At 40.2% G+C, this 19,775-nt stretch overlaps 1 protein-coding gene and 1 long non-coding RNA gene across 8 annotated transcripts in view; one reads left to right on the forward strand and one right to left on the reverse strand.

The window, feature by feature from the left end:
- The window catches only part of PSD3 (pleckstrin and Sec7 domain containing 3), a 350,748-nt gene that overhangs the window by 31,157 nt on the left and 299,816 nt on the right, over nt 1-19,775 (reverse strand). For all 7 annotated transcript variants that reach the window (XM_072114187.1, XM_072114198.1, XM_072114193.1 and 4 more), the window contains one exon: nt 15,269-15,339. In XM_072114187.1, coding sequence (XP_071970288.1) covers nt 15,269-15,339 — 71 coding nt within the window. The remainder of the gene's footprint in view (nt 1-15,268; nt 15,340-19,775) is intronic.
- Nucleotides 1-19,775, forward strand: part of LOC140068871 (uncharacterized) — a 78,853-nt gene that overhangs the window by 12,848 nt on the left and 46,230 nt on the right. The window lies entirely within an intron of this gene.

The following is a 19,775-nucleotide window of genomic DNA, read 5'->3' on the forward strand; positions in this document are numbered from 1 at the left end:
AATGGCTACCATTTGTACTGTGTACTTTGAAAGTCCAAGACACTCCCCCTAGAAAGAACTATGAGGGTGTAATGATCTTGTGATGAACCTAATGTGTTGGAGTAGGGTGATCACTGGGCAAAAGTCCCATAGCAACCATGGTTTGCAGCACTGAAAAGAACTACAATCAGTAAGATGGAGGGAGGTGACCTGTGGTAATCATAGGTATATATAACCCGCCCAACTACTCCCTGGAAATCCTCTGCGATGTAGCCAATTTTGCAGCATCATATCCTAATGCTACAATATTGTGTATGGGAAACTATAATGTCATGTTAGACCTGCATTTAGATAAATTCTGGCCCCCGGGCTCACAATCTCCAGACCCAAGTGTTACCCCATTACAACGATTCCTTTCAGAAATGGGTTGGTGTGATTTGTGGCGTAGCCGCCACCTTCAGTCTAGGGAATATACCTGCCACACACTGGGATGAAACTCCCTTTCTAGTATTGATTATTTATGTGGGAATGGATTGCCTTATTCTTGGGTGACCACGACAGTTCACTTACCTAGAGGAATCTCAGCCAGTTGACTAGCATAAGGAAGGTCCACCCGTTCTAGCTGCCACTCATTGTTGCAGGGGATCAGACCCCTGAGCGGCTCGCCAAGTTTTTAGAATTCAATGACCCTCTACCTAGCCCTTCATCATTCTGGGAGGCTCTTAAGGGATGTTTTAGAGATCCACAGCACAGGAGGAAAGGGACCTCGGCCATAAGTGTATAGCATTGGAGGCGGCATACATAGCCAACCACACAGACATAACAGAGAGGCCTGGTTGAATGCAGGATGGAAATACGTACATTGCTTGTATGATAAACAGAAGAAACAGACTTTTTTCACGCAACAGAAATATTGTGAGCATGGCAATCAATCCAGTAGCCTACTTGCCCATCTTATACACCAGAACAACGCTTCTCCGGCTATTCTTCGGGTTAAGGACATGGATGGCTCTATCCACACTGACAACTCTGCCATATTATCCACCTTTATTGACTTTTTCCAAGACCTGTACAACTCCCACAGGACCCCACCAGAGTTGCGAGACTATCTAGATGACCTGACCTCCCCCTCCCTGACTGAACAGAGACAAGCTTTAGATGCGCCAATTACCCTGACTGAACTGCAGGAGGCCTTATCGGATATGGCCAAAGGGAAGGCTGCTGGTCCCTGCTCTTCTGGAGGTGCTCCAGCTCTCCTTTGAGAGGGAAAGCTCCCTGCTTCCCTCTATGAAGCTAATATAGTTCTGACAGGGACCCCGCTGAGTGTGGGTCTTATAGACCCATATCTCTTTTAAACTCTGACTACAAACTTCTCACCAAGATACTGGCCAGGAGACTACATACAGTAGTCACCAGTTTGATGCACTCTGACCAAGCAGGTTTCATGCCTGGCCGTAGCACATCAGGTAACCTGAGACGGACACAGGTTCTGATGCAAATAGGGGTGGCTAGAGGGGAGGACTGGGCCAGACGCTGCCAAGGCCTTTGACTCGGTGGAATGGCTATACTTATTGGCGACACTTGAAAGGTTTGGGTTTGAACGTACCTTTATTAAATGGGTCTTATTACTATATGCGTGTCCCAGGGCATCCATTGTACTTAATGGACAGATGTCACCCAGCTTTGCGTTGGGGAGGGGCACCCACAAGGGTTGTCCCCTATCGCCCCTTCTCTTTGTTTTAGCGATTGAGCATCTTGCCATATGCCTTCACAGCGACCCACTGTATAGAGGCATGGTGGTGGCAGACCGGGAGGATCGGCTGACATTATAAGCCGACAATCTTCTGCTGTTCCTCTCACAACCAGAGCCATTCACCTGATAGATGATTTTGGTTCATTCTCTGGACTCCTCATAAACTGGTCAAAGTCGAATCTGACATTCTTGCCACCTAATAGAGCTGATGGTCCCCAATATGTCTCTAATTTACAAGTATCTGACAACTTTAAATGCCTAGGTATCCATTTGACTAAAGAGCCTGCTAAGACACTATACCTTAATGTAGACCCCCCTCTTGCCCATGTTTAGGGAAAAATTTAAGGTTTGGTCTGGCCACCCCCTGTCGGTACCGATGGTGGTCCTCCCGTAGTGCCTATATGTGCTGCAGCATGTGTATGTCCCTATTTTGCATGTCTTCTTTAAAACTCTCGACACCCTCCTGATTAAATTCCTATGGGGCTCCTCTAGATCTAAGTTACTACTAGCCAAGCTCTAGCGCCCTAAGGAATTGGCTGGTATGGCATTGCCAAATATTTTTATATATTGCTTAGCGGGTCAGCTAAAATTTCTGGGCCCTTGGTTGGGACATGGGAGCTTGGGTCCCCCTGAACAACATTTAGCCTCACACCTGGACCTCTGATCCTTATGGGAGGTGCTTGAGAGCTCATCCCTATTTGATGGAAGGCTCTTACCAGCGGTCTAGTGGTAAAGTGGTCTACAAACACAGGAAATGCCCTACGAAATTCCACAAGATATGGGACAGGTGGTGCGAATCATCAGCCACGGCCCCAGGGTTGGGGGACGTTACTGATGCTACCAGGGGTCTGGTTTAAATGGTATGGATGTCTTTTACTGTGCGAAGTGTGGAGTCCACACCTGCCCTCTCTTTAGAAGCAACCGGCACCCCGATGCATATCTGAGCCTCCCAAGACGGCCTCTGATATACCTACCACATGGCAGCTTAGATGATAAGGTACTGAAAGCAGCAACAGTGTTAGTTTTTTTTGTGTTGTTTACCTTGTAATGAATTAACACCTGATTTCATGCATAGCTCAATATACATGCATGTAGCATTATCCACACTTCTGACAACATCTCTCATTTGTAACAAATGTATATTGTCTTACTCTATGTATTGTTCTATGCAAACTTTAATAAAACGGAGTTTAAAAAAAAAGGACTAATAACATTTCAAAGAACTTTGATCGGTTTGGTCACATCACCCTAATAAAGGATAAACTTTGTGCAAGAGCAGATGTAGTTCAGCATCCTGCTCCTCCTCCATCTTTTGGACATCTATTAGGAAGTTGGGTTACAATATATCCCAAAGAAATATTGAAGGTTCAATATGCTCTGCGTAACATATTTAATTGGATTTCTTGCCAAACTTTGATGCTATTATTAGGCCTCATGTACACAAAAGTGCACATTTTGTGGGCTGCAAGCAGGGAAACCTGATTCCCTACTTTCATCCCGTCTGCTACAGTCCATTGGAAATGAATACCTGGCCCTCAAAAAACAGTCAGGATTAGCACCTGCTATATCTTTTGCACTGCAGGCAGTCAGCACGTTTACAGTGCAGTGATACACAACGCATGCACAGTGCAGTGAACATGCCCAACAGAAAGTTATGGGGCAGTCAAAACATACAGTTGTCTGCACGAGACCTTAGTATGTATTAAATATGTGATTAAATAAGGTATAAATTTGAAGCAAAGCTGATATAGGCCCCAACTACTCATTTCTGATGATATCTGGGTCCTAATTTGTGGAAGCATCTAGTCCCTTTAGGACTGCAGGGTCAATGTGCGTACACAACCCTTGTGGCACACATTGCTGAAGTCCTCACTTTAATCAGAAAAAGGGTCTTCACTCCTGCTTGGAATAAAGTAAATACATTTTTTGTCAGATCTCACAAATGTAAAAAAAATGCTATAAGAAGCTCTTATTTCATTTAATTTCTGTTTTGGGTGAGCATTATATACACTGTATTTTACATTCCAAGGTGTTTTTTCATCATGCAATACTAATGAATCTGCTACAGTTCTCTAAACACCGTAAAATGCAGAAGGTGAAGGCAAGGAGAGAATGGATCGTGTGCAATGACGCTGACATATGAGTGAAATGAAATTACTGTGAAAGGTGGTTCTTAGAAACTGAAATGTCAGAAACACAAAAATCCCAGGTAATAGCAGAGCAAGAAGAAAATGTACATGTTAATGTTTCAATGTGTCATAAAATGCATTGCTTTTCTAATCCATTAATCTTACCCCCTTCAATAATAAGGTTTTTATTTTTCAGCATTTAGTGTATCCAGTTATGTTTGTCCTGGGATGTAAAAAATTTTAAATTGTATGTAGTTATTCATAAACAGACATAAAACTACTTATTCATAAAAACTGGCAAACAAAAACAAATAGTAATTAGGGGATTTATCAACCAATGGTGCATTGTGCACCAGTACTTGATTTTAATTCCTGCCCATTACACCACGCTGGATATATACCAAAGATCACTAGAATGATCAAACATATATTGCAGGGGTCAGGAACCTTTTTGGCTGATAATGCCGTGAACGCCACATATTTTAAAATTTTATACCTTGAGAGCCGTACAATATGCACATGCACTCAAGTAGATAGGTAGTCCCTGTGTCACGGGTGCCTCTGCGATCTACGCCTCGGATCGCAGGCACACCCGTGCCCCTGTCCGTGGTGGTGCCCCTTTCTGAGCTCCCTTACCTCTTCACTTTCCTGCTCTCATCCCACCTGACCAGCGCGCGCGACGGCAGATTTTAAGGGCAGCACGCCGCTGATTGGCGCTACCCACTTCCCGTGTTCCTATAAAGACTGGCGGCTCCCAGCATTAGTGCTTCATACCTATGAGGCAGCTTTGCGCAGTGTTAATTTCCAATTGTTGACCTCCTGTTGTGACCCCAGACCTGTTCCTGATTCTGCTCTGTCCGTGCCAGCCCTGACCTCTTGCTCCGTTCCCCACCTCGCATCATTACCACCTGCCTTGACCATTTGCCTGTTCCTGACCTGCCTAGTGATCCTGTTCCTGACCAAAAGACTGCCACCGTGACAAGTCGTGCCTGTGGAACGACCTGGTGGTACCACGCTGCAGCAAGACCATCCTGCTTTGCGGCAGGCTCTGGTGAAGACCGGGTGCCACTTAGATCCCAGTCCCATGTGTCTGCTTACATCATCGTCCACGGTGGTCCAGGTTGTTCACTACTCGAAATCCTGACACCCAGTACATACTCCTAGTAGATAGGTAGCCACAGCACATAAATACTCCCAGTAGATAGGTAGCCACAGCACAAGCCCCCCAGTAGATAGGTAGTCACAGCAAAAAAAAAAAAAAAAAATTCACTTACTAGCGCTCCCTGCAGGCAGCTCCTCATGGCTCCCACACTCTTTTCTTTGACCCAGGTTTAGACAATGGCTGCGATGGGTCGTACAAAGGACGTAGGCAGCGGTAACAGCTGCCTGTGATCAGTCTAAGAGACAAACAGCAGCCATCACTGTTTATTAAAGATCTGTCTGAGAGCCAGATGCAGCCAACAAAAGAGCCACATCTGGCTCCCGAGCCATAGGTTCCCTACCCCTGATATATTGCATACAGATTTTCCGAATTTTGTTTTGTAAATTTCAATTTTTTTCATAAATAAACACATCACATATTGATCAAAGTTTACAACTATAATAAAGTACAATATGCAATGAAAAAAGCGGTTTCAAAATGGATACGGTATACCATTCAAAAGTTCTTTCCACATAAAGTAATGCATGTCAGATTTGAAAAATGTGTCTGTCCTTAAAGGGGTTGTCCGAGTTTAAAAAAAAAATAAAATATATGTGGCCGGGAGGGGGGTGACTAAAACAATAAAGCTGTACTTACCTCCGGTGCCCTCCGGTATCCAGCGCTGCTGTCGCTCCGGTCCGGGCGCCATGTAAACAAACATGGCCGCCGGAGCAGCGCTGGACTCCGTTCCGGCCAGACCCGACAACCTTCCGGCCCCCATACACAATGCTGTGTATAGGGACGGATAGGCGTACCCGGCCACGGCCGGCCGGAAGCTGATACTGGAGGGCACCGGAGGTAAGTACAGCTTTATTGTTTTAGTCACCCCCCTCCCGGCCACATATATTTTATTTTTTTTTTAAACTCGGACAACCCCTTTAATCCCTTCTGGTCTAAGCCATGTTAGGGCTTTAGGACCAGGCCTGATTTTTTTTAAATCTGCCCTCAGTCATTACAAGAGGTTATACATCTGTAATGCTTTAACATATCCAGGGGATTTTGAGATAGCTTTCTCATCACACATTGTACTTCAAAGTAATAGAAACATTTTGATCATATCTTTTGTGTTTAGTTATGAAAAAAATGGAAATTTGGCAAAAATTTCTAAAAATTGTTAATTTTCATAGCACACAAGTAACTTTATAACTAACATTTCCCAAATGTTTGCTTTATATTTGTGTGGCTTTTTATGCAACCTCTATATTTTCTAGGTTGTTAGGAGGTTCAGAATTTTGGGTGCAATTTTTCTCATTTTTATGAAAATCGCCAAAACCCTTATTTAGAGGCACCTTGAGCAACTTAAATAGCAGTAAATGCCCATAAATTATGCCATTTTAGAAACTACACCCCTCATTGTGTGACAAATCAACTTGTGTGTTAACCCTTTAGATGTTTCAAGAGGTTAAAACAAAATGGAGGTGTAATTTACAAGCTGTTTTTTTTTTAGACAATGTATTAATTTTGGCCAAAAATTAAACCCTCACAAACCCTCAGAGAAGATCTGCAATGTCACATTTTACAGGCTATAAAATATCTAAGTATTTTATGATTTCCACCCCGGATGTTCACCGTACCATAAAAATAATGTGTTATCTTTATTCTATGGGTCATCACGATTATGGTGCTAACCATAAAAAAGCTACATAAATAAGGGAAACTTGTTTTGCAGAATATAGAACTTTATTTTGTGAGAAATTTGCTTGATTTCACCATATAACAATGGGAATAACATTTATATATTTTTGTTTACAGACCTGTAAGAGCACAGTAGCACGGCAGGCACACGGCAGCACGGGGAGAGGAGCGCCGCTCACCCCCGCCCCTCTCCATAGCGATATATGGCCGCGCCGTAATACGGGAAAAGATAGGACATGTCCTATCTTTTCCCGGGCTACAGAGCGTCACGGTGCCGCACCGTACCGTTCCCGTAGGGCGCCGTGAGCCCATAGAAGTGTATGGGGGACGTATATCGGCCGTATATACGTCCCCCATACATGTGTGTGAATGCAGCCTAAACGTTACTTTTTGATCACTTTTATGCAATCTTAATGAGGTCAAATGTGAAAATGTTATCATTTCTGTGAGGTCTTTTTGTATGTGTTTTTTTACGGTGTTCACCCTACTGGTTTAGTAACAATTTTACTCTTTTGTACGGGTTGTTACGGACGTTGTGTTGTGATATGTTGTGTTTTTCACCTCAGGGGACTTTTCTTCTTGTTTAATATTTTTTTTTAATTGCACTTTTTTTAAAACTTTTTTTTCTGTTATATTTTGTCTCGGGGTGGGACATGTGATCATTTGATCTAATTATCTATGAACTAATGTGTTGCAGCATATTACATAGTCAGCCTATGCATTCTGCATTCTGCATAATGCATAAAGCATTCTGCATAGGCTGACATCAGCACTGTTAGGCAGCCCTGAAAGCAGCCCTGGTGTCTAATCGGACCTCAGGGTAGCCATGGCAAGGATCAGCACTATAGATACCATGGTCACTATGGTTAAACAGGCGGGATTGCGATAGTCTGAGCCCGGCGATTGCCATGGCGTAATTATACATAAAGGTGCGGGAACTACCCGCATCCTATGATGCAGAATAACGTCAGGGTGCGGCAATGGGTTAAACCTAAAAAAGGCCTCTGTCCTTAACCCCTTTTTTTAAATTTGCCATGTGTCACTAAAAGTGGTTATAACCTTCAAATGCTTTAAACATACCCAGGTAATTTTGAGATTAATTCGAAGGGAATGTGTGACGAGAAAACATTTTTTTTTGCTTTTCAGACAGATAGTCATAGCACCCAAATAACTAACTAACATTTCCCTAATGTCTGCTTTATGTTGGCATGTTTTTTTTTATGCATCCTCCTATTTTTCTAGGATCTTATGGGGCTTAGAAATGTGGGCGCAATTTTTCACATTTTTATAAAAATCGCCAAAACCTATATTTACACCCACCTGCTTTTTAAGTGACTTTGAGAGAATAAAACCTCCTAAATGTTCCCAATGTAGAAACTACACCCCTCAATGTATGAGAAATCAACTTTAAAAAGTTTGTTAACCCTTTAGTTGTTTTACAGGGGTTAAAATAAAATGGTGGAATTTACAATTTGTAATTCTTTTGGACAATACATTAATTTTGGCCTAAAAATTTGAACTATACAATGAATTAACCCCTTACCGACGTGTCACAATAGTAACTCAAACGTTGGCTTCCACTGTATGGAGTGGGCTCCATGCTGAAGGCATTTTAAGCCTAGCGGCTCATGGGCGCCACCATATTGGATTCGATCAGCGTCCCATGTGACGTCATTGTGGGGTGGTGTTCGGTTACTACGACAGTCTCAGGACAACCTGAGGCTGTCTGATTTTAACCCATGTAATACAATGTGCGATTTCCTTATTGTAATAGATGATGTGTAAAATCCCCATATACTGCCATGTAGGTTAATTAGACAACCTAGGGTTAAAGTACCCTAGGGGTCTGAAAACTAGTAAAGTAAAAAAAATAAAAAAAACTTAAAACCAAAACTTAACGACGCCCCCCTCAGGTCTTGTCCGCGCTCCCCATTGTCACATTGTCATCACATTGTCAATTATAGCAGCAGTGGCCGACATCAGAGCCTGTGACGTCACAGGCTCTGACGCCGGCCGTCACAGCCATCATATTGTGTATGCAGGCTGCTGGCACAGCAGCGACTGATGTCACAGCTTGTGCGCCGGACCATGACACGGATCTGACATTGCCAGACGGATCACGGAGAAGACCCGTGGGGGACCTCGGAAAGGTGAGTTTTGACTTTGTTTTTGACACGAGTATAAGCCAAGTTTGGGGTTTTCAGCATATCTTCTATGCTGAAAAGCTCGACTTATACTTGAGTATATACTGTAGATTTTTATATATGATCGGGCATTAGGGGATCTTTATTTAAAAAAATTTTTTTTTTTTTGGGTTGTATTTTTTAAAATCTTTTTTAACTGTTTTACTTTGTCCCAAGGTGGCACATAAACCATAAACAAGACATAATTTGATCACTTGTTCATTGTAACATACTGCAATACTAATGTATTGCAGCATATTAAATAGTCAGACTATGAATTCTCCATAGACTGATAGGAGCACTGTTAGATCATGCTGTAAGCACAATCTAATGGGCACTTACTGCTGTCAGACCTGAGGTTCTTCATAGGACCTCAGGACTGCAATGGAAGCGGTCGGCACCTCTGTCCCTGTGCCGGAGTATTGCGATCCCAGCTGTTAGTGCAGGACCCTGGTTTTCACATACAGCTCCTTTGTTTTATAGTTCCGAGGGGTTAAGGTGTTGAAGGGAGTCTACTACCTTGCTTAATCGTTATAATCTGTGCAGGGTCCATTACAAGTAATGTTTTGCAGCTAATACTATTGATGTATGGCAGAGATATATTCAGTATATTTTTGGTTATACAGAATTCTGTATATCGTTGAAAGGGGACTGTAATAATAAGCTACACATGTATATAGAAGGAAAGGCAAAACAAAGGAAAGAATTTATGTAATACAAATGAAACATGCAACATGTACTTTCAAATAAGCCAATAGGAAGCGATATACAAGTTATTGTGATGTAAAATTTTTGTCTTTTAAAATGTGCTTTTTATAAAGACTTTTGACATAAGGGAAAAGCATATTTGCAACGCTGCATTATTGGCAATAAAGAAAAACTATTTCAAAGCTGGTCGTGTTGCCTTCATTATATTCTTTTAATGTATTTCCTTAAAATGTAAATGTACATACAGCACTTGTATAAAATCTTTGCGTGGAAAGCAATAAACATGATGAATACTCATCAAGAGCTACACATAACCGGGGTGGACTTCTCTCTGCTTGAACTCCTGTTACCATCATTTATACTGCTAGCGGGGAAGATTACTGTTTCTTATCTCCCCTATAGAGCAAATAATTAAATGTAGCAAGGCAAAGCATTGTTCACAGGAGCTGTTTGGTACACTATATGTTTGTTCTGTAGAGAATTAAGGGACAATTTCTATGTAACCGAAAAATTTTTTGGTGCACCTATAACATAGTGCTTGCAACAAAATTCTGTCCGACTTTGCATGATAAATGTGGCGCATGGTCCAACTGAGCACAGGAACTCACATTTCAGTGGAGAAATTTGTGGCGCATGAAGAATAGTGCAGGTGCGACCTAAAACAAATGTGGCACAAGAACTTCTTAAATGTGCAAGCAGTCTGCACTGAAAATAAGGTGCAAAGTCTGCCAGAAACCTGACACAAGCACCTTAGTAAATGTGGGCCTATGTTACAATTATAGAATTTACAGAAACAACAATAGTCTCTCTGAATTCTAATTCAGAAGGACTAAACTTAGCGCTTCACCAACAGTTGTTTTAAATCTTTGAAGAACTAGACAATTTTTCTTCTTTTTTTTCTACTGCACCTATAAAGACTGTAGAATCATTTTCCCAATAGAACCAATCTCCATTGTACAAAGCAGCTTGCATGTTTGCATTTGCTATACACAGCAGAGCTTCCCACTAAGGCAACAGTCAGTGCACAAGTTTCAGGTACAAGCTCCAGCAAGTCCTGAAAGTCAGCTACACCCCTTCTTAACCCATTTCACAGTAGACAGCTCAGTCTGATACAATATAGTTCTACTGATGCCATCCATCATACGTGCGCCTCCCCCTTAGTGCGTAACACTCACTCCTCAGTTTTTCCTCTCCCACTTGTTGCAGTGTCACCAAGAATGCTTCATCATGTGACACACAAGCAGAAAAACATGTAACAAGTGCTAGGGAACACCCTATAGCCATTAGTCTGAATGTAATAAAAGCTTCAATTTGGAAATGATGATTCGTGAATGCATAACACAAAACGTTTAGTGAAAACATGTTAAGTGCATTGTGTTTTAACACATGAACCTAACACCATATATGTTCCTTTCTTCTGTACATAAGGTTTCAAAGGTCTTTAACTCCCACTATGCCCTGACAATTGTCAGTTATGAGGCCATATCATCAACTGTACTAGATATAGGCCCCCAACATCAGCATTTAACTGTTGGCTTTATTCTCAATTGTAGTGACATATACTATAATCACATGCAGTAACTCTAGAAACCCTGACAATGGAGAAACTCTCACTGCAAACACATATTATCCAACGTGGCAAGTAATTATGCTGCGACTTAACAGCTCCAAATAGTAACGTTCAGTAACTGCTGCTCTTGTCGTGATGTTCTCCAATTTTTACTTAAATGATTCATCAGTTGCCATAAACGTAAATCGGAGTCAATTCCCGACTTAAGAACACCAGACTTACAGATGACCATTAGTAACAAACGGATCGCTCTGCCCACTGTGACCTCTGGTCAAACTTTTTAGATGCTAATGTCACAGGGACAAAAAATACTTTTGTTACAACTTAACAAACTTACAGAACCTATTTTAAGTTTAAATATATTTCCACATGAAGTGGTTATTTTGTACTCCACTAATTCTGTTGTTCTAGAATACAGAAAGTCACTTGATATTTATGACACTGATAGCAACTTGAAGGTGGATACAGGCAATAAAAATAAAACCTGTGGTCAAAGGGCTATGGACACGCAAGAGTTACACTTTCTGATAAATCAAACAAGATTTTAAAAAGTGTACTTAAAAACAACGATGGATATTTAGGTGGAGAAAGATATTCCTGGAAGAGGACCAGGTACATCTATGCAGTAGACACATGGCCATTAATTCTTCCAGTACTTTGTACATTAAAATTGTTAAATAAAGTTTTGTAAAATAAATGTATAATTTTTATGACCATTTTATTACCCCTTCCTGACACGCACCATACTATTTAATATGGTTATTCCAGGTAGTAAACCCCAAAACAGAAAATAGCGCCCAAATGTTTTTCACCATTTCGCAACTCATGAAGGTTTGACTAAAAAATGAAGATTGTACTGTACGCAAAATGGCAGCAAAGGAAACGTCATCTCATTAAGCAAAAAATGAGACTGTACTCAGGTTGGTATGCTGTAGTATGAAAACATTACTGGCGTCAGAACATGAAGATTTTTTTTTTCCGAACAAAAAGGTTTTAATTTTTTTAAAAATCTATTAAAACATATTAATCCCTATATAAATTTGGTATACCATGATCGAACCAACTTAAGCAATAAAGAGGAGCTGTAATTTGGAACAAAAAGTAGAAAGGCATAAATACAAAGCCAACTAGAGGATAGCACCAATTTAATCACATTTGGAATTTTTTTCCTGCTTCCCAGTACATGGCATGGAATATTAAATACTGTCACTGGAAAGTACAATTTGTTACACAAAAAGACAAGCCCTCATACTGTTCTGTAGGATAGTGACTTGCTTGTAAAACTCCAAACCATGGATGGCAGGTTGACAATGTGCAGAATAATGATTGTAGCTAATCAGATTTTTTTTACTTTATGTGTTCATTGACTCTGATTGTATGTGAGAGCAGACGGAAACATCAATGATGGCCTTGTTTGATGCATTTAGGTATAGGAGGGTTTCCTTCTAATGTCAATAGTGTTTAATTTGTTACGGTCTCCTAAGAGATGAAAGATGTATATCATAATGCAATGTTGCAACAATTCCAAAATCTATTACTTGAGAGTTTTAATTAAATGATTTCTTCTGATAAGAACTGCAAGCAAAGGATGTTCTGAAGATCACCGATGTTGTTTCAATCTGGGATTCCAAGGGAAATGAATAGAGACATTGTTTAAACACACGACTACTGGCATTAAATCAATAGTCTTCACTCTAGAGTTCTAATCCAATTCTGAGGGCACAGCAATTCAAGACAATAGTCTACATTAGGCCAATTAATGCACAGGACATCATTCATCGCCTATTCATTACAGAGGAGCATAGAAGTCAACGTTGATGGGCTTTTTTATATTAACCACTGCGATACAAAAAAAATAATGACCTGTTATCAGAGTGGTTAGACATTTTGACCATTTTATTTTTAAATGTCCAATATAAAAAATATAAATAAGTACAAACCTAGTTATATTGACACAGTAAAACCCAATATAAACTTTAATTTAAAAAAATATTTTTTTACCCATTGATTAACCCAATAACTGCCATGAACAACCAGTGATCCACTTAATACTAAAAAGTATTAAGTGGATCACAGGTTGTTCATTTCTAAGTTGATCATGATATATTGTTTTTTCATGGAGCCATACATTTTGTGCACCATACATTTATGGAACCACTGAAAACCAAATCTCAGGGAGAAAGGGGTATTGCATTTTCAGCAACAACATGATTCACTGAGAATTAGTCAGGATAAAATAGAAAAGCTCTGCAACTTACACCCTGAATAATAATCTAAAGTGTAAGGGGGTCTGCTGACTCTTTCCTGTCTGCAAGGAATGTAGACTTTAAACATTTTAATCCATTTTGTCTTGAGAAATATACCATAGCCAGCAGCTTTCACCCATCTTACTATTCACAACATTTATACATCTGTGTGTGTGTATGTATGTAGCACTGTTGGAACAGATGTCAGTTTAATGAGTTTTCGATTGGCAGCTAACTTTTTATGACCAACTTGCAAGGTATCAATGACAAATCACTGAAGCCAGGAAGAGAAAACCAATCTGTATGTGTCCATAAGCCAAAATGGCCTTCGTGAAAAATCACTGATGTGAAAAAAAACAAAACATGCCCTTACTTTTCAGTTTGAACTGAATTTGCAAAAATGGTGTGCTGTTCCAAACCCTCCATCAGAAGGTTGTTTATAAAAAAAGCAAAGTGTGACCATATAAACCATAGCAAGTGAAGTTGGTCATTCCAAGTCTGCGATATTTAGAATATCACATCTTTACAAAAACTCATCTTAACTCATTCAAGTCCCTTAAGAAGGCTAATGGCCCTTGAATGACAAATGCAAGTGAATCTCTATGGGTAATCATATCAGCACTGCAGCTTGACTTGCTTGCCAGTTCAGCCCTAACAAGGGAAGAATCTGACTGTCATACACTATTATTAAAGAGCATTTGGACTGAAAGCCCACTCTGCAGTGACCAACCCTTTCATTAGCAGAAAGAATCAAAAAGCTAGACTCACTTTTGCTGAGGAGCATGTTGTATAAAAGGAGAAGTGGTTGTGAGTTCATTTTAGTGATGAAAGCAAGTTTAATTTACTTGGGTCTGTTAGAAAACCCCATGTTTGTCGACAATCTGGGGAAATACTGAACCCAAAGTATATAAAGAAGTCAGTGTAAGTTGGTGGAGGAAGTGTCATGGTTTGGGAAATGTATTCTGCAGCAGGAGTAAGACCTCTCATACAGCTACACTGTAGCTGAATGCTAGTGTGTGAATGGGAGTGAATGCTAGTGTGTATCAGAACCTTCCCTCCTTCACGCAATCAGTCAGCAATTTTAATTCAGGACATTGCCCCCGTCACACAGGAAAAGGGGTAAAGCAGTTTCTTTAAACAGAAAAGATTGAAACAAGAAAATAGCTAGAACACAGTCATATATCTAAACCCAATAGAAAACCTCTGTAAAATCCTTGGTGACAAAGTTGTGGCCAAGAAACATATAACAATCAGAACTGTGGACCAAAATCACAGTTTGAGAGAGACTGTGCAGAAGTCATTCAAAGCAAAAGCCTTTACAATTCCTACAGATTGGAAACGTAATTATAATCTTTCCCTGTGCTTTAGTCAATGCTGTTCAACATTTGTGAAAAGTAAGGGTTTGATATAATTTAGTAAAACTCTGTTTTAGTGGCATTGTATACCCCTTAAAAAAATCCATAAAATGCTGATCAATGGAAATTACATTATTTCTGAAAAAATCAAGTGATTATATACTGTTCTCTAATCTTGATCTCAAGTGTATACATTTAAATGCTGATCACAAAGGTCACATGATTTTTTTTTATGAGATCACAAGAAACACCACATTTAATGGTCACTAACTTAGTAAACATGAATAGAAAAAACTGGAACATAACAGAACACCCTGCCTTTCTCCACTTGGCTCTTGCCCCCTCCTCTTAAACTATGCAGTGCATTGGGCATATCATAGCAGTGGTCAGGAACAAGTAGAAATAGAGCCTAAAGGGGAAAACTGCTGACAACTGAAAAGTACGTGTAATAAAATACTCTGCTGGAAAGTTAACAAAATTATTAGTCAGTATAAGGTATATATGTTTACCTTTTGCAAGTAAAGGACAGTTCCCTTCAGAATAGCATAGAATGTTTTCCATCCCCGTTTTCCTCTTGGAGCTGTGAAAGAAAGGTCACATGTCACACAAATAATTGGGCTGAATAAGTATTTTCAAGTTACCTTATGATAAGAAACAAATCGGCAGAAAACGCATAAATCATTATTTAATGCAGCAAAGGGTTAACAACTGTTATTGTCTTAGATATTTATTATGGTTTATAACAGGTATAATTATAGTGGTTATTTTTGTGAATGGGCATTCATAGAAACATGTAGTCCCTTTTCACTCCCAATATTGTATTGCAGATCATGACATGACAATTTATAGCAAATACCAGTAGTGAGCTTAAATATTGACAAGACTTTACAGAACACACAAATATATATCAGAAAATGCAGATATATTGTATTTTCTGAACATTTCATGTGGTCTTAAAGGGGTTATGCCACGAAACTATTTACTACAAAAATCTGTCAAAGAGGTTAAAATATTTCAAAAATCTATTTGTAATGGTTACCTGGAAGTAAAAATACCTTTCTACTTGTTATTATGATGCTTGTTCAGCCTCTATTCTGCTCCACACAGCAGATGTGGGAGGGGCCTAGTGATCAGCCTTCAGAGTCTCCTTCCACCTGCTGTGCTCAAATAGTCCCTGCATTTATTGATCACCAGCACAGCAGGAATCTGCTATTGTGCTGTGTGTCACCTACCAAAGCCCTGACACTGCTTCCTCTCCTTTTAATCATTGTCAATATATACTTGAATAAGAAAATACATGACAAATTAGGGGGCATTCCGGTGCTCTGACCGTTCGCCAGATTTAACATGCAAAGTCCAATAGAAATGTGTCACACGCCCCATGTTAAAAGTGCAAAAAAAGTTGGTGCACTCGGGGCAGTCAGGGGGCACCAGATTCATGAAGAACGTGCGCCAAAAATCCTGAATCTGGCGCCCCCTGCACACTACACAGGTCACTGCACATAGTACACACTGCACTGTTTTTAGTAAATGTGCATCTATGTATTCTCACAGCTTCATGGTCGGTCAGGCTGACATGCATGGCGGAAGTCTAGGTGGGTGCAGGGGAGGCAAACCCGACGTGTATCGTCACCCCAAAGTGACTTCGAAGTGAGGATATGCATGGAGTTTGCCGTCCCTGCATTTTTCTAGACCTCCGACATATTTACACTTTACTGTCTGCCTGACCGACCATGATGCTGTGAGAATACATTGTTTTGCTCTACTTGTATGCATTGTTTGTACAAAATTAGGTGCATTAACAAGGACCTTTTTAGTTGTTTTTATGACTTTTACTAATAAACTTTTGTATTTTTGTATGTTACTTTGGGGCCGGTAATTTCATCTCTTTCTGTGTATTTTGTAAGGAATTGCAACTAATTCGATAGATAGATAGATAGATAGATAGATAGATATGCAGATATGAGAGATAGATAGATATGAGATAGATAGATGACAGGGGATGGATAGATAGATGACAGGTGATGGATAGATAGAAGATATATATGAGATAGATAAAAGATAGATAGATAGATAGATAGATAACAGGTGATGGATAAATAGATAGATATGAGATAAATAGATAGATAGATAGATAGATAGATAGATATGAGATACATAGATGACAGGTGATGGATACATAGATGACAGGTGATGGATAGATAGAAGATACATGTGTCACATGTTACTGATCTTTAGCTACTTCCCTGCTAGTCAGGGACTGGGGCCCCTTTGCAGGAGAGCAGGGTAGCATGGAGGGACAGTGCATGAGAGTACAGGAGGAGGATGCATCAGGAGAGGTCAGAGCTCAGCCTGTTACTTGTGTTATCTCTGCAGCCTCCTGTGTGACCTGACTAATGGTGGAGGGAGGAGAGGACATTGCTATGATCCATGTTGGGGGAGGACTCCTCTGTGCAGCAGATAGTCGTGTCTGGCTGCAGTTACCTTGTATCTGCTGCTGGAAGCACCTGTGGAGCTGCCCCTCCTCCTCTCTCACTCCCTATTGGCTGCAGTTTGTCAGCTGATCTCTCAGTGTGGAGAGGAGCTGTGAGCCGGTGGAGTGATCTGTATTGCAGAGCAGCTGGCTGAATGCTTGTGCGCAGACTCTGCCAGAACAGCTGTAACTCAGGACGGGACACAGCTACCAGCAGGGGGCGCCAGAAACCAGAACAAAAGGAGTTATCTCAGTAAGCCTGCATATTTTGTAATAAGTGTAAATGGTGAAAGTACTTGTCACAATGCATTGGACCCAATTACAGCCATTTGCTATGGTGACACAACCCCTTTAAACCTCCTATCACCGCACACACTGAGATTAGAAGAGTAATTGCTTTCAGATGACCCAACATTTGGCAGTGTATTAGATACATTATTTTAAGGTTAATATTTTCTCTAGACAGACCTGACTCTGTCCAAACACAATCCCACTGCAGTGTCTAGGGCTTTTGAAGTAGCAAATATAAAAGTGTGTTCTCCACAGAGTAGACAGCCCTTCACATCTCATTAAATGCCTCTGAAATACTTTGACACTTGTTTATGGAGGCAACAGGTTACTGACTACCACACCTCATAATAAGCCAACACATCAACTTCATAGCTTTAAGCTTTGATGTCATCAAGCAGTTCTCCACAGGAAAAATGAAATGCTTGCCACATTGTGAGACCTTTGTAATGGCAAACTGCCTGGCCTTTAATGACACCAGATCAGGCTATTATATCATAGACAACACAGCTGTCCAAAATCCTGAGATGCATTACTGGATCTTTGACAGTGGGTTAATAGGTCATCCACTAAAAATATGTAATGCATTTTGTATGAGCCTAGTACTGGAAATTGAACAATGAGGATGAAAATAAAAGAAGTAAAAAAAAATACAAATGGAAAACTCTATATTATAAGACCGTTAAACCATCCTTACTTAAAGGGAACCTGTCACCAGGAGACCCATTTTTAGCACTCCCCCAGTCCCCACAGAGCATAGTACATACGCTGCCAACGTGTTTTTGTATAAAAAAAAATTGTTTTTACAGAAAAAAAGATATGTTATATTGTACCTTTCATTAGCATGTGCTGTGTGACTAGGCAGTTGCCAAATGGGAGGGGCTGGAAAGGAGCAGTTCCCCCCCACCCTTGGGGAACAGCTCCTCCATGTGACCTTTTCAAATATATGAAAACACCCATGACTTGGCTTAGCGACGCCCCCTGTTCCTCTACAGCCAATCCCGAGTGAGGGGAATTATTCATATATTTGAAAAGGTCACATGTTTCCCAAGGGTGGGGGGGGGCTGCTCCTTTCCAGCCCCTTCTATTGGGCAACTGTCTAGTCACACAGCAGATGCTAATGAAAGGTACAATATAACATATCTTTTTTTCTGTAAAACAAATTTTTTATACAAAAACACTTAGGTAGTGTATGTACTATGCTTTGTGGGGACTGGGGGAGTGCTAAAAATGCGTCTCCTGGTGACAGGTTCCCTTTAATTCAGCTATATATGATTTATAATACAATACAATATATTATAAAAGCACACACGAATCCAAACAATATCACAAAGTTCTTCACCAAATAATTGCTTGATAAATTACATGATAAATGATCACATTTTAAACATTCATTATGCGTATACCTCTGCTCAAATGACCATTGCCATTGGTAAATCAATATGACAGATGGCCATTGCCGTGATGGAAGAAGAGGCACTGAAGACAATGCTAATGTGAACTTATGATGAATATTTTACTTTTTAACTTCACTTACAGTACTTTTTATACACTATATAGCTGAAATACATGTGGGAACCAAATCATGCAAGATAGAATCCTTTTTGGCAGCCTTCTATTATTAAGCATTTTTTAAGTATTTTAAGTATTCCAGTTTCAGAAAATAATCTAATCTTTGTATAATGATAAGTTACAAAACTTATCATTTCTCCAGATGTCTGCTTGCTTGTATTCAACAGTGATGTCTGCACTGTATACTTCCAGTGAGTGAAAATATAGCATGCTCTCTTATTTTGTTCTGTAGTCTCTTCCGGTTATTCAATTTCATCTATTTTAGACTGACTAAAAAAATATGAACGTTTTCATGGAGAGATTCCCAAAAGATGTTCTACAGCAGTAGAAATACCAACTGTCACCCATTTTGTATTTAAAGAGAATCTGCCAGCAGGTTTGACCATACAAAACTCCTGCCATTGTTAAATAGCAGGCTTTGAGAACAGTGTAACCATTACTCCGAGTCCAATGTTTGTAGCAGCAGGATCCCTACAGCCCAGCCGAGTTATATGTATTATTAGTGGGCCACTTCTGAGTGGATTTTGCACAGTAACTATTGTTATTTATTTACTGCCCTGCTTTCATGTTTCACATAGCAACTAATCCTATATAGAGAATGTGTAATTGCCTATTGTGCAGGTACATATGTATCTATTCACCTCTGCATAGGACAGTGATGGCGAACCTTTTAGAGACCGAGT

The sequence above is a fragment of the Engystomops pustulosus genome, chromosome 1 (genome assembly GCF_040894005.1).
Source record: "Engystomops pustulosus chromosome 1, aEngPut4.maternal, whole genome shotgun sequence".
Lineage (NCBI taxonomy): Eukaryota > Metazoa > Chordata > Amphibia > Anura > Leptodactylidae > Engystomops > Engystomops pustulosus.